Source organism: Parus major, chromosome 2 (assembly GCF_001522545.3).
Source record: "Parus major isolate Abel chromosome 2, Parus_major1.1, whole genome shotgun sequence".
NCBI classification, from domain to species: Eukaryota; Metazoa; Chordata; class Aves; order Passeriformes; family Paridae; genus Parus; species Parus major.
Genome location: NC_031769.1, coordinates 68,257,914 through 68,270,529, shown reverse-complemented (window position 1 = coordinate 68,270,529; position 12,616 = coordinate 68,257,914). Strand labels below are relative to the sequence as shown.

General features: G+C 41.0%; 1 protein-coding gene across 1 annotated transcript; it reads left to right on the top strand.

Annotated features, from left to right (window-relative positions):
• The first annotated feature begins 269 nt into the window (after nucleotides 1-269).
• On the top strand, nucleotides 270-6,071 carry LOC107215893 (ovalbumin-like). Its single transcript, XM_015652273.2, has 7 exons — nucleotides 270-461; nucleotides 1,021-1,068; nucleotides 2,339-2,467; nucleotides 3,241-3,358; nucleotides 4,126-4,268; nucleotides 4,538-4,693; nucleotides 5,427-6,071. Exons 1-7 carry the CDS (start codon nucleotides 294-296, stop codon nucleotides 5,826-5,828), a joined length of 1,164 nt encoding a protein of 387 aa, XP_015507759.1. The 5' UTR covers nucleotides 270-293; the 3' UTR covers nucleotides 5,829-6,071.
• The last annotated feature ends 6,545 nt before the right edge of the window (nucleotides 6,072-12,616 follow it).

Genomic DNA, 12,616 nt, shown 5'->3' with positions numbered 1-12,616 from the left:
GAAGGGTGGATGAAATTTTCTATTTCCTAGAAGGCAAGTACAAGGTACTATCTTGCTGCCAGTGTCTTGTTGAAAGAAAACAAACACATCTTCATATGTAAATGGATTAGCAGTTACAATATTTCTAATGATCACAGAATTCGTAGGCTTCACATCATTCACTGGTTCAGCATCACAAAACCAGCAATGAACTGGAAGTTTCTGGGCTATTGGCAGTACTTTTTAAAACAAGTACTACATATCGTGACCCTAAAGTCATATTTCTGTTTCCTTTAGGTAACGCTGATTTCACAATGGGCTCCATCAGTGAAGCAAATGCAGAATTTTGTTTTGATGTATTCAAAGAGTTGAAATTTCACCATCCCAACGACAACATCTTTTATTGCCCCCTGAGCATGATTGCAGCCTTGGCCATGGTCTACCTGGGAGCAAGAAATAACACTGAGGATCAGATGGAGAAGGTAAGTTACATAAATGGGTACAAACTCTCTTTGATCCCATTCAAAGAGGCAGAAGATTGTCCATTTATATCTTCCAAACCCGCCTAGACAAAGAATGGCTTTCCAAATTCTGGAATTCCTTTTCACTTATTGCATTTCCCCAGGAAGGGCAAGAACAGCTTTTGGTTTTCATTAAAGAAGAGCAGTTTTGGAGGATGGTTAAAGCAGGTCTCTTGCTTTAGCTTATATTATCTCAGAGACCTGATTCCTTCCAGGTGGAAAGGACAACTTGAAACATACAAAAGATGAAATGTTTGGAAAACAAGAGTCATAGTTACAAATACAATGCCTTAAGGCTGTAGCTGATTTACGGACATTGCCATTAACTGGAAAAGAAGGGATTTAAGCTGAAGATCACAATCACAAATTTTCAGTGTGATGCCTGGTTTAAAGCTCACATGAAATTTTTCAGTTCATCTATGTGGTAATCAGACTTGGATAGTGAAAACCTACAGTTTTAGCCCAAACATCAGTGACTGCCAGTGGACTTCGCATTCTTAATTTCTACTTTCAATTGCAGGTTCTTCACTTTGACAAAATTGCAGGACTTGGAAGTATCCAGACCAAGGTACAGAAGTCTAAGGTACATCGATTTATCTATCACATCCTTTTCCTGAGAATAGACTGTTCTGATTGTGCTTTTAGCAGTTTTAACACCTTGCCAAACCTTTGCTAATTCTCTTAATTTAAGAAATGTAAGTTAAAAAAATCATACAACAAACCACTAAAGCCCAAAGAACAACAGCAACAAAACAAATGCCAAGCAAACAACCACCAGCAAAAAGAAACTAACAAAAAAAAATCAACCCCGAAACACCACCAGAATAAGAAGACAGGCTGAACATATTGCAAGTGGTAGGACAGGGTGCTTTTGGCATCAGGATACACTTTAGTGTAAATGAGCTCCACATCTGCAAATGCTGCTGGAGTACAGCACTTGAAAGGGTCTCAGTACCTGAAACCAGGGTACAGTAGATAGACTTGCAGCTGAGACTCCAAGGTGGGACAGGAAGGTGCTTCAGTAGAAAAAAGCCCAGAATCCTCAAAGGATGGAAAGTAACCACACTCTTACAAAGCTACAGGAATTTTTCCAGCCTCCAATTCCCACTGCTACCTCAATAGAACCATGAGGGGTCCCAGTACCTCGATACCACCTGTGTGCTTCTATCCATGTTAATCTACTGCCTCTGTAAAGATAACAAAAGCCAAGGAACCTGGTCTGTCCCCATTCACTTGGCATCCAAAACATAAGGGGGTACTTAAAAAAGATGAAACTTTTTTTTTTTACATTTAAATAAAGGTAGTATATTTAAAGCTAGAGCATTTAGGGACTGATTAAGCATTTAGAAAGCAACTGTTCAACAGAGTTGAAATAAAGCCCCACCTACTGTTTATCATTGTGCAGTTTTCTTAAATGCTTTTAGTCTTTGTCGCTACTGGGACTTGAGAGAGGTGATCCATTTTTTCTCCATATTACAAAATATTTCCTGACTCCCTTGCCATCTAGCTTTCCTCTTCCATCTGCAGCTTCTGCAAAAAAAATGCCATGAAAGTGCAAGCAGCACCTGGGAATTAGAGCCTTTGTACCTATGGCAAGTCACCAATTTCAATAATTTACCACTTGGATGAGTGGCATCATAGGCTGTGAGAGAATTATACATCATTAGCTTCTTATTCTGAACATCCCTCCCATGGAACTCTTAGGTTCTGTTACATGTTCATTTGCAAAGGTTCAAACACTGTGTGTTTTCCCATGTTATTTGTACCTTATAAATGATCCTCTATCTCATAAAATAACCTAACAGCTATACCTTTTTGTCTTCTTATCAACAACTCAGTGTGGCAAGTCTGTGAATATCCACCTGCTGTTTAAAGAAATTCTCTCTGATATCACTGCACCAGAAGCCAATTATTCACTGCACATTGCCAACAGACTTTATGCTGAAAAGACAAGTCAGATCCTACCGGTAAGTGATCTCTTGCTAAACCCTGTAAAATTCTGTAATCCAGGAGGACTGGCCAGAGTAGGTGACCAGTTAATCCAATAGTCCCTACTAGTGTGGATTTATATGGCTTTTCCCTTTGCCATGGCCCTGGCAACAGTCTAAATGTAAAGCATTTTGAGGCAAAAAATATGGCCCTATTAAAAAAATGAATGAAGTAATAAACAAAATTATTAGTAATTGAACTTCTCATTCCCCACTTGTTACTCCAAAGCATTTAATTTTAAATGGTTGTTTGGGTTTTTTTCAGAAAATAATTTGATGTTGGCATATCTCTTCACTTGAAAACTCACCTCAAAAACAAATTTTGAAAGTGTCAAAATCTTTCTTTCACATTTTCAAAACAAAAGATACAAATATTCTAAATCAAAGGAACTTCTTATCTTTAAAAATAAGAAAAAGTGCTTTAAAAAAAGGAAGAGGACTTAGATGATAAAGCAGCCTAAAATAAACCTGAAAACATGGGGTTTGGATCTGACTTTCTTCCCAAAATTCTTAAATATATTTTTAGTAAATACATTTTTAATATATGCTTTTGACTGTTCACATAAAGATGTTGGATCTGAAATGGTCATGAAACAAAATAATTTTTCTGATTCAATTTTAGCAATTTCTTTCAGAAAGTAAGCAATGAGAACACCTTAACCATGACAACACTATTTATTAGCCATATTTTATTTCATTGTTTATACAAAAATTACTAGTTCACTGGCTGCAGTTAATTTGTGTCTTTACAGATTTACTTAAAGTGTGTGAAGAAACTGTACAGATCTGGTCTAGAAACGGTCAACTTCAAAACAGCATCAAATCAAGCCAGACAACGCATTAATTCCTGGGTGAAAAATCAGACAAATGGTAAGTCAGACAAGATTACGACATATACTTCTCTCTGACAACTGTATTTTAGCAATTTCTGAAAAGAATAAACATTAGAGGAGAAATTTCCTCCTCCTGTCGCCATTAGTGGATATTTTCTGTGGAAAGGGATGACTCTATTGCACCCGTGTGGCAGTGATAGAGTGTTTTAAATACATCTGGCAAAGGCAGAGGTGCCACAATATGGACACTTAATACGTACATTTTATATTCACACTTCTTGTATCTGGAGGGATTAACTCATGCAAGATTAGTTCCTGTTTCTCTAGAACATTGGCATCTTTTTACAAGGGTGTACTGGATAGGTAAGAAGTGAGCTTCCAGGGGAGAAAGTAATGCACACTAAGCTGATGGTGGGAAGTAAATGATTCATAATCTTGTGTGCATTTATTGTGTTGAGGTGGGAGGAAAAACCTAGAGTAAATTGTGAGAAACACATTAAGAGGAAATCTGTGCTGGTTCTTCCCTCTCTTCTTTTCTATATAAATATTTCTTTATCCAAGCACTGATTAGAAATGTTCCTGGGAATCTATAACAGTCTTAAACCTACCTGTCTTCTTGCAGAAATGTCTGGCCAGATGCCAGTCTTTCAATGTATTATTAAACCAACCTCATGAACCTTAATTCCATGTGCTGACTTTTGGAGAAGGAAAAGTCAAATGAAGGAGAAATATTTTGATTGACTTCTAAAATGAAAGATTGCTGCTATGAAACTTACCACTCTGTGCCCTATTTCTTTCTTAAAGGACAGATCCAGGAATTCCTTGAACCAAGCTCTGTTAATCCTCAGACTGTGCTGGTCCTTGTGAATGCCGTTTACTTCAAAGGGATATGGAAAACTGCATTTAAAGAAGAACACACTTGGGAAGTGCCCTTCAATGTGACAGAGGTGAGTGGCACAGACACAGTTTCTGGACAGATGTATATTTGTTGTATTTACAGTTCAGTTGTCATTGGCTGAATTAACTGGGTGCCTCACTCTAGAGATTTAGCTGTGTCTGACAGAGCAAACTAGCAGATGAGACAAAAATGGAGACACAGTTCTTCTCAAAGGCAGCATGATTGAAGATTGAGTCCTGTCCTTTCAAAGTATATTTGTCTGACCAAAGAAAAAGATTGCTGCTCCCACATCAGATCATCTCATTTTTATTTTTGCAGCAAGAGAGCAGACCAGTGCAAATGATGTATCAGAACAACACCTTCAAAGTGGCAAGAGTGGCTGAAGACAAAATTAAGATCTTGGAGCTTCCATACGCCAGTGGAGAGCTGAGCCTGTTGGTGCTGCTGCCTGATGACATCTCTGGCCTGGCACAGGTATGGCCCTGGCAGGGCAAGCAGAAGAATTATGACTTCAGTGAGGCTTGGCTACTGTCAGACTTTTGCTGTCCATTGACATCCCAGCTTCCCACCCTACGGCTGTGCTGGGCAGGCAGGGGAGCACAAAATCTGTCCAGGTGCTCAGGCAGAGCCTCTTAGGAGAGTCCTGAGCTCAGTTTTATAAAACGAAGGTAAAGCATTGTAGTGCTGCTGCAGCCCTGCAGAAGAGGATGTATATATGGGCAATGTTATGAGATTACCCAAGAAAGGTAATCAAAAAAGGAAAAAAAAAACCCCGCAGTCTAAAATGTATGAACAATTACTCCCATTTCAGTAATATTTTTTAATTATAGAGTTATTACAGATGTAAAAGAGTTTGCATTTGTTAGGGTCTACCAACTGTAGGTAAATTTTCATGGCCTTGTTTTTGCAATCTTTCACAAGCTGACTAATTTTCTAGTCTGTGAAACTGTTGGGTTGTGCTTCATGAGACAGAAGATTACTTAGACAAAGGGGAATGTGTGAAGCTGGTAAAGAACTGAGGAAAAGGAGAGTGGCACCGGCACTACTGGAGAGGCAATTAATAAAATACCAGAAGGATGTAAATAGGATGAGCTTCAGGAACCATTCTGGTCGCTGTTTTACCTTTATGATAGCCTTGACAGAAATGAATAGTAGGAAGAATTTGGATTTGCATCCCAGGCATTTCATTTCCTGCCTCTCTTTGCAGCTGGAGAACAAAATCAGCTATGAAAAACTCATGGAGTGGACCAGTTCCAATGTGATGGAGAAGAAGAGGGTGAGGGTGTACCTCCCACGCATGAAGATTGAGGAGAAATATAACCTCACATCTGTCTTGACATCCTTGGGTATGACTGATCTGTTCAGCCCCTCAGCCAACCTCTCTGGCATCTCTTCAGCAGAGAGCCTGAGGATATCTGAGGCCATCCACCAGGCATACGTGGAAGTCACTGAAGAGGGCACTGAGGAGGCTGGGTCAGCAGATGACATAGATGACATCCAACAGTCCTCTGAGGTTGAAGAGTTTAGGGCTGACCACCCATTCCTTTTCTTGATCAAACACAATCCAAGCAACCTGATCCTTTTCTTTGGTAGATATTGTTATCCCTAAAGAGAAAATGGCTGGAAATAGTGCTTGCCTATCCCTATGAAACAGACCCCCTTTACTCTAGTATTGTAGTATAATATCATCTCTTCAATATTTTCTGCAAGTGGAAAGGCTACTCTAAGTTGTGCCCTTTCCTGAAGCTTCCATAACAAAGACACACCTGCAGGTGAGGAAGCAGCAGCAGTGTGTTTGCTCCTTTCCCTTCTCAGACTGGTTTCAGTGTTGATTGAGCCAAGCAAAGCCTAAGCCTGGAGAGAATACAGACCCTCACAGGCCAGGAAGGGGTCGAATGATTTTCACTTGAAGACATAGTTGCAGACAGGGCTCCAAGTCTTTGGTATTCCATTATGTAGAAAGCCATGGGGTGTGCTCATCCTGTTCCCTGGTACTATCCTGCTAACAAACCCATGCAGTTCCCAAAGCACTGGCTCTGAGATCCCCAGTCTGGAGGAGATGCTTGTGGACAAGATTTTGCTAATACATTAATTGGTGCCTGCATAAATTTTATTTTTTTTTTACATATCTGTTGGGAATGGTGCACATATCCACTATGACCAGAGTTGTCCTCTCACCATTGAGGACCTCATGTAATACTGAATTTCTTCCAGAGGTTCTCCAAAGTCATGGAGAGTTTCCCTTCCACTTCAGAATGTTCAAGGAGATCTAATTTTGTCTACGTGCTGTGTCTTGTCACAGAGCACAGATCCAAAGCCTGAAACATGGATATCTGGATGATCCAGGACACAGAACCGCCAAGAAAAAGAGTTATATGAATTCTTGTTTAAAACATTGGAAATCTCTTCAAATTTGAGAACATTTTGATTTTTCTGGAAAATCCTGTAAGGGATGTTAAAAAATCTGATTTCTCAATGGGAGTTTTGTGAATAAACACAGCTTTAAAAATAATTTTAAAAAGCTTTAAAAATAATTCTTGTCTCTATTGATCTTGCTTAGCAAGTAAACTTCTGTTTCTTCCTGGAAAGCTCTCAGTTGCTCAAAACTCAAGAACATTATTATTCCATGAATGTAGCTGGGTTTCTTTGTCCCCATGGTAGTTCAAGACATCTCTTGTTTTCAAGAAATACATGAGAATCCTAATTGTCTCTGTCTTTTTCCTATGTGTCCACTTGTATCTCCAAATAAGGATCTATTGGCACAATGTTATGACCTGTTTTCATTCAAATCATATGCTACTGATTTTGATGCACATAATTGATTTTTTCTTTCTTAACACAATAAAGTCACAAGTGCTTGTCATGAAATTATGAGAATTTTCCTAATTTTCTGGGTGACTAACCCTTAAAATATTGGTAACTGTTGTGAGCAAAATGGGATTTAGTACAAAATCCTCCAGTTTTTAGTGTGAATAAAGTATGTAGATATGAAATTTCCTACTCTTTTATGAAATAAATGAATGCACACATCTAGAGTTTGATTCCTCTCTGTAGTACTAATTACCAAGAAATAGTCCAGTGAAATATTAGCTTGTTCTTATGTATTTTTCAATATAATTCCAATGGGTATTAAAGATGTCATATCAGTCAGATAAATATTTCAAGGAAAAACTATTCCAGCAACTGTGCCATTTGAGATGATGAAATCATCTGAAAAATCATATAACTCAAAGGGCATAAGAAAGAATAAGTAGATGGACAGCTTTTAGGCAAAGCATTTCCCCGCTGAAAGTTTTGAGAGCAGGTACTCTCTTGTTAATATTAGCTATTCCAATAAAAAGGTACAGGGAAACCCTGAATGTACATACAGACTGGGCAGTAGGTTGCTGGAGAGCAGTCCCATGGGACGGGACCTGTGGGTCCTGGTTGATGGCAAGTTGAACACGAGCCAGCAGTGCCCTGGCAGCCAGGAGGGACAGCCCTGTCCTGGGGGACGTCAGGCACAGCATGGCCAGCCGGGCACGGGAGGGGATTGTCCTGCTCTGCTCTGAGCTGGGGCAGCCTCACCTCCAGTGCTGGGGGCAGCTCTGAGTGCCACAATATAAAAAAGATAATAAACTCTTGGGGAGCATCCAAAGGAGGCTTATGTGGATGGCAAAGGGCCTTGAGGGGAAGCTATAGAAGGAGCAGCTGAGATGTTGGTTTGTTCAACCTGGAGAAGAAGAGATTGAGGGGAGACCTTATTGCAGCTTACAGCTTCCTCAGGTGGGGAAGCAGAGGACTAGGAACTCGTCTCCTCTCTGGTGACTCATAACAGACCCTGAAGGAATATCAGGAATTTGTGTCAGGGTAGGCTTAGGTTAGATACTAGGAAAAGGTTCTTCAACCAGAGGGTGTTTGGGTGCTGGAACAGGCTCCCCAGAGAAGTGGTCACAGCACCAGCCTGACAGAGCTCAAGAAGTGTTTGGACAACAATCTCGGGTACATGCTGTGATCCTTGGGGTTGTTGTATGCAGGGCCAGAAGTTGGACTTCATGATCCTGATGGGTCCCTTCTAACTCAGGACATTCTAAGATTCTATGATTTTATTTCCACATTAACATGTAGTGTGGCATGATGAAAGCAGATCTGCAGGGGAAAGAAGGTGATGCTGCCTGTCTGACATCCACATTATTTGAATATCATCAGGATGTTTGTGATACAGACTCAGTTGTTTTTCAGTGGTAAGGACAGCTATTTCACCTAGTACATTTTAATTCTTTTTCTTTAGAAATTAAAGCAGTCTAAACGGTTCCAAGAGAAGCAAAATTTCAACACCTCGAGGCTTGCCATAAGCAGTTTAATAACTTTCTGCATCTCTTGTAGCCAGAAGCACTTGATCCAGTCTGTTAAATTTAAAAGCCTGTACACTTAACCAATAAGATTTAAAAAAGGTTGCATTTGAAAATTTTCCTTACTGTAATTATTAAACTGGAATGTGCTTAAAGTACAAAGATATGTCTCAGTCACCAATGTTGTTTCCTGAACAACAGTAATGGTCAAAATGAAGGAATGGGAAAAAAGCAAAGTGGCATGAGACTCAGAGGCAAGCTTCCCCTCTCCAAAAAGACAGGAGGCAGTAAAAAGTGCAAATTCAGAAATACTGTACTAAACCTGCAACTTGCTTTAATACTTGTTTTTAACAATATCAAAATGCTCCAAAAGTTTTTCATGAAAAAAGACAAAAATAAATAAGCCTCGAAAATGTCCTTGTTTCAACTGGCATTTTTGTCACAGCCTTCCAAAAGGTTTTCTGAAGAACTGAGACCCTTTCTCTCTTACAGATTTCTGTGCAGTACCAGAAATAAGGCTTAGTAGATAACAAGACAAAATCTGAAAACTTCCACACCTGAAAACACACACAAATTGCACCCCTCCAGCAAGCACAAAGAAACATCCAAGGGTCAGCCACTATGAGGCAACCTTTCTCTCTGTTCAGCATGGAAACAATACTTGTCTGTGAAATGTGCCATACATTCCCATTCCAAGTCCTTCATCCACATCACTGTACTTTGCACATTAATGTGTAATAACCCTGCTCTCTCCATCTCCCTTGAGATCTTCCTCTAGATATAATATGCAAGCAGAGTACAGCTGAGATTGGAAGTGACATCTGCTGATTTTCTATTCCAAGCTCCCTCTTTCAATCAGAGTCAGCTACAGCAGGTTACTTGGAATCATGTCCTTCTGGGTTTTGAATATTTCCAAGGATGGAGACTCCACAGCTTCTTTGGGCAATGTGGATTTACCTCCCTCTATCCAAAAGAAAATGTATTTTCTTATGTTTAAATGTAATTTCTGATATTTCAGGTTGTGTTCCTTCTCTCTTGCCTGTTCACAGGAGGAAGTCTAGCTCCATCTTTTTGTTACCCTCCCATCAAGAAGGTTATGTGCACAGATAAGATCCCCCTGCACTTTTTCCTCTCCAGGGTAACAAGTCCGATGTCTCTAAGCCCCTCCTCTCATCACAGACACTTGAATAATTTAATTATCTTCTCTGGTCCTGCTCCTGTACATCCCCATCTCTTTTGTAATGGAAAGCCTAGCCAGACAGAGCATTCCATCTGTGGTCCCACCAGTGCTGAGCAGAGGGACAGGAAAGCCTCCCTTTACCTGCTGGCAGTCCTTTTTCTAAGGCATTCTCTTGTGCTGTTGACTGTTTTCACAAGGACACATTGCTGACTCACGGTCAACTTGGTGTCTGCCAGGCCTCCCAGTTCTTTTTTGCAAAGCCAACATGAGGGCATGGACCCTTGTGCAGTGACATTTCTCTTTTCTGTAGCAGTCTTTTTCCTGCAGGAGACATGACAGGAATATTGGCAAGAATCTCAGTAAGCTGCTCTTCAGAGGAGAGGAAGGCTTTGTGGAAGGAAGTCTGTGTTGAAACAAACCAAGAGATTAGTTTATCCTATTTTGTGCAAAAGAAAAATGCTATTTTTCCTGGGAGTATGTGCCGAGATAAGGGACATGCTGGACAGACTTCCAGTGAGTGAAGGGAGGTAATGTAACAGGCATGGTGACATGGGCAGTATTAGTCACAGGCTGCCAAAATAGGCTTCTCTGTGGGGAGGGACACTGGTAACTGAGCTCCCATGTGGCACAGCCAGTTAACTGCCCTGACAATGCCAGTGGCCATCATTCCTGCCCTGTGCTGGAATGTAAGGCCCTCTTTACCTTGCTGCCTCCCTAGGAGCCAGTGAGTATGGCTACACACAGCGTCACCCTGGCTGCTGGCTGGTTCCATGGACTTGAGGGATGAATAAGGGACTTCACGTGTGCTGTGGTGACTGCTAAATGGACAGCTGTGTGTGCTGGTCCAGAATCTGCACAGCCACAGACTCTGGATGGTGTGTGCACTGCTAAGCAGATGCAGTAAGGGTGAGTGACTTGTGACCAAATCCATCACGGGATCCTTCTGAAGATGCCTTCACTGGAGAAATTCACTCTGCCAACACTAAGGTACGCACAGCCCTGTCACAGCCTGAGTGAGCAAGGCAGCACTGAAAGAAAAGATGCCCAGCACTTCAGGATGGCACAAGGCTGCCAATGAAAGATACCAGGTGGGCTAAGAGCTCCTGTCTGAAGGGGCTTGACCAGATACCAAAAGTTTCTTCAGACTGGGGAAAGAACATGGTCCTACAGGACAATGTGTCCACTTGTATCTCCAAATATGGATCTATTGGCACAATGCTTCTGAGAGAGAAACCATCATTGATTAGTTACAGCACCAAGGTCTGTAGTGGCAGCTAATTGAACAATCACTGGCACTCACTCTGAGTAAGACAAACATGAAACAATCAAAATGCTCCTTTCCACTGACAAAAGAACAGCAGCATGGATGCAAACTAAATCTTGAGCTCTGTGTGGGATGTTGTGATTGGATGAGAGGCTTTGGTCTGTGAGCTGACCTGGACTTCATATCCTTTTGTAAAGGTCCAAATGTCCAAGAGTCTGTTGGTTTAGGGACAGCTCCACAATTAAATGCCTGGCAGGGGAAAGGGCAACTGAGCCTTAGCTGACCTCCTTCTTGGGACAAGCATTGTCAAACAAGGATATGTGGATAAACACATCCTTTTGTGTTTGTGCTGCGTTACACAGCTGTGCTGGACAGGGCAGTACATTATCTTCTCTCTGAGGAAGTGTTTCAACTTCAGGAAGCTTTGCTTAATCTCACTGGACTCCATGAGTGATATAAAGTTGCTCAGTTCACTAGGCACTACCTCTCATATTCTTACAATTCTGTGCTGATAGCTGATCATAATCAAGTTTTTTACTTAGTTGTGGAATGAGTTAGTTGCTTCTGCAACTTGTTTTACATTAATCAGTCATTTGACCAATAAAAAATTGAAATGCTAACAAAAAACAATCTGGGTTGTGCATTAATACACTTCTCAAGCAGTGAAACTGCCCCTTCTCTACTGTAAACCAAAAAATTTCTTCCATTACTGAATATATTCAACTCAGAAATATTTTGCTAACAACATTAACGCTGTGAGTTGGCTGTTACAAAACACCTGTACCAACTCAGGGGACATCTTTGTAACCACCAAGTTACAGGATGTCTATGATGATACAAATGTGATTCAGGTAGATGGTGCACATGTACCAAGGTGGCTCACATATGGTGAGCTGAAGCACTGACAATTCGATTGTCAAGGAAAAAGACTCAGGGCATATTCAAACGTTAGAAGAGACAGGGACGAACATACTGGCTAATCCTTGGCCTTCTGAACTGTCAAGCACACTGCAATGGACCATGGCTGCGAGTGTAGAAGGCAGTTTGAACAGAAGCAAGGCATTCTCATGACGGAAAGGCAAAGGGAGTAGCAGCTGCAGGAACAGCTTGCAGTCTAGGCAGCACTCCCAGCTGCGTGATTAAAGGTTCACCCACACCGGCACATGCACTCATTTGACCAATTGTCCTCCAGCAAGGTGGGACCCTTTTCAGCTAAATGCGACCCACAATAGAGGTGACAAGTTTACACACTGCTCCTGAGAGAGACTATCTCATTCTTTTTGCAGTATATCTGCAGTGGTGAGCCACCCAAACGAGTCAAGGTCTAAAGATCTTTCCTCAAAAACCCTGTTCCTGCATAACAAGGTGTCCTAGTTTAGGGCAAATTAGGAAGGAAAATTCCAAATGGGGATTTCCCCAGGGAAAGGCCCCTCCCCACCAACTGGTCTGGAAAAGAAAAAGAAAAAAATTCCTTGGAGAGAAGTGGAAAAAGCTGTTTATTTAACAGAAATTGAGTAATATTAAATAATAAAACCTCTTGCTGTTAGATGGGATGGCAAGTCTAGGAAGAAAAGTGCTTTTCATGTGGTGTAGCTCGGCTCACTCAGGTTCTTATCAGTCCC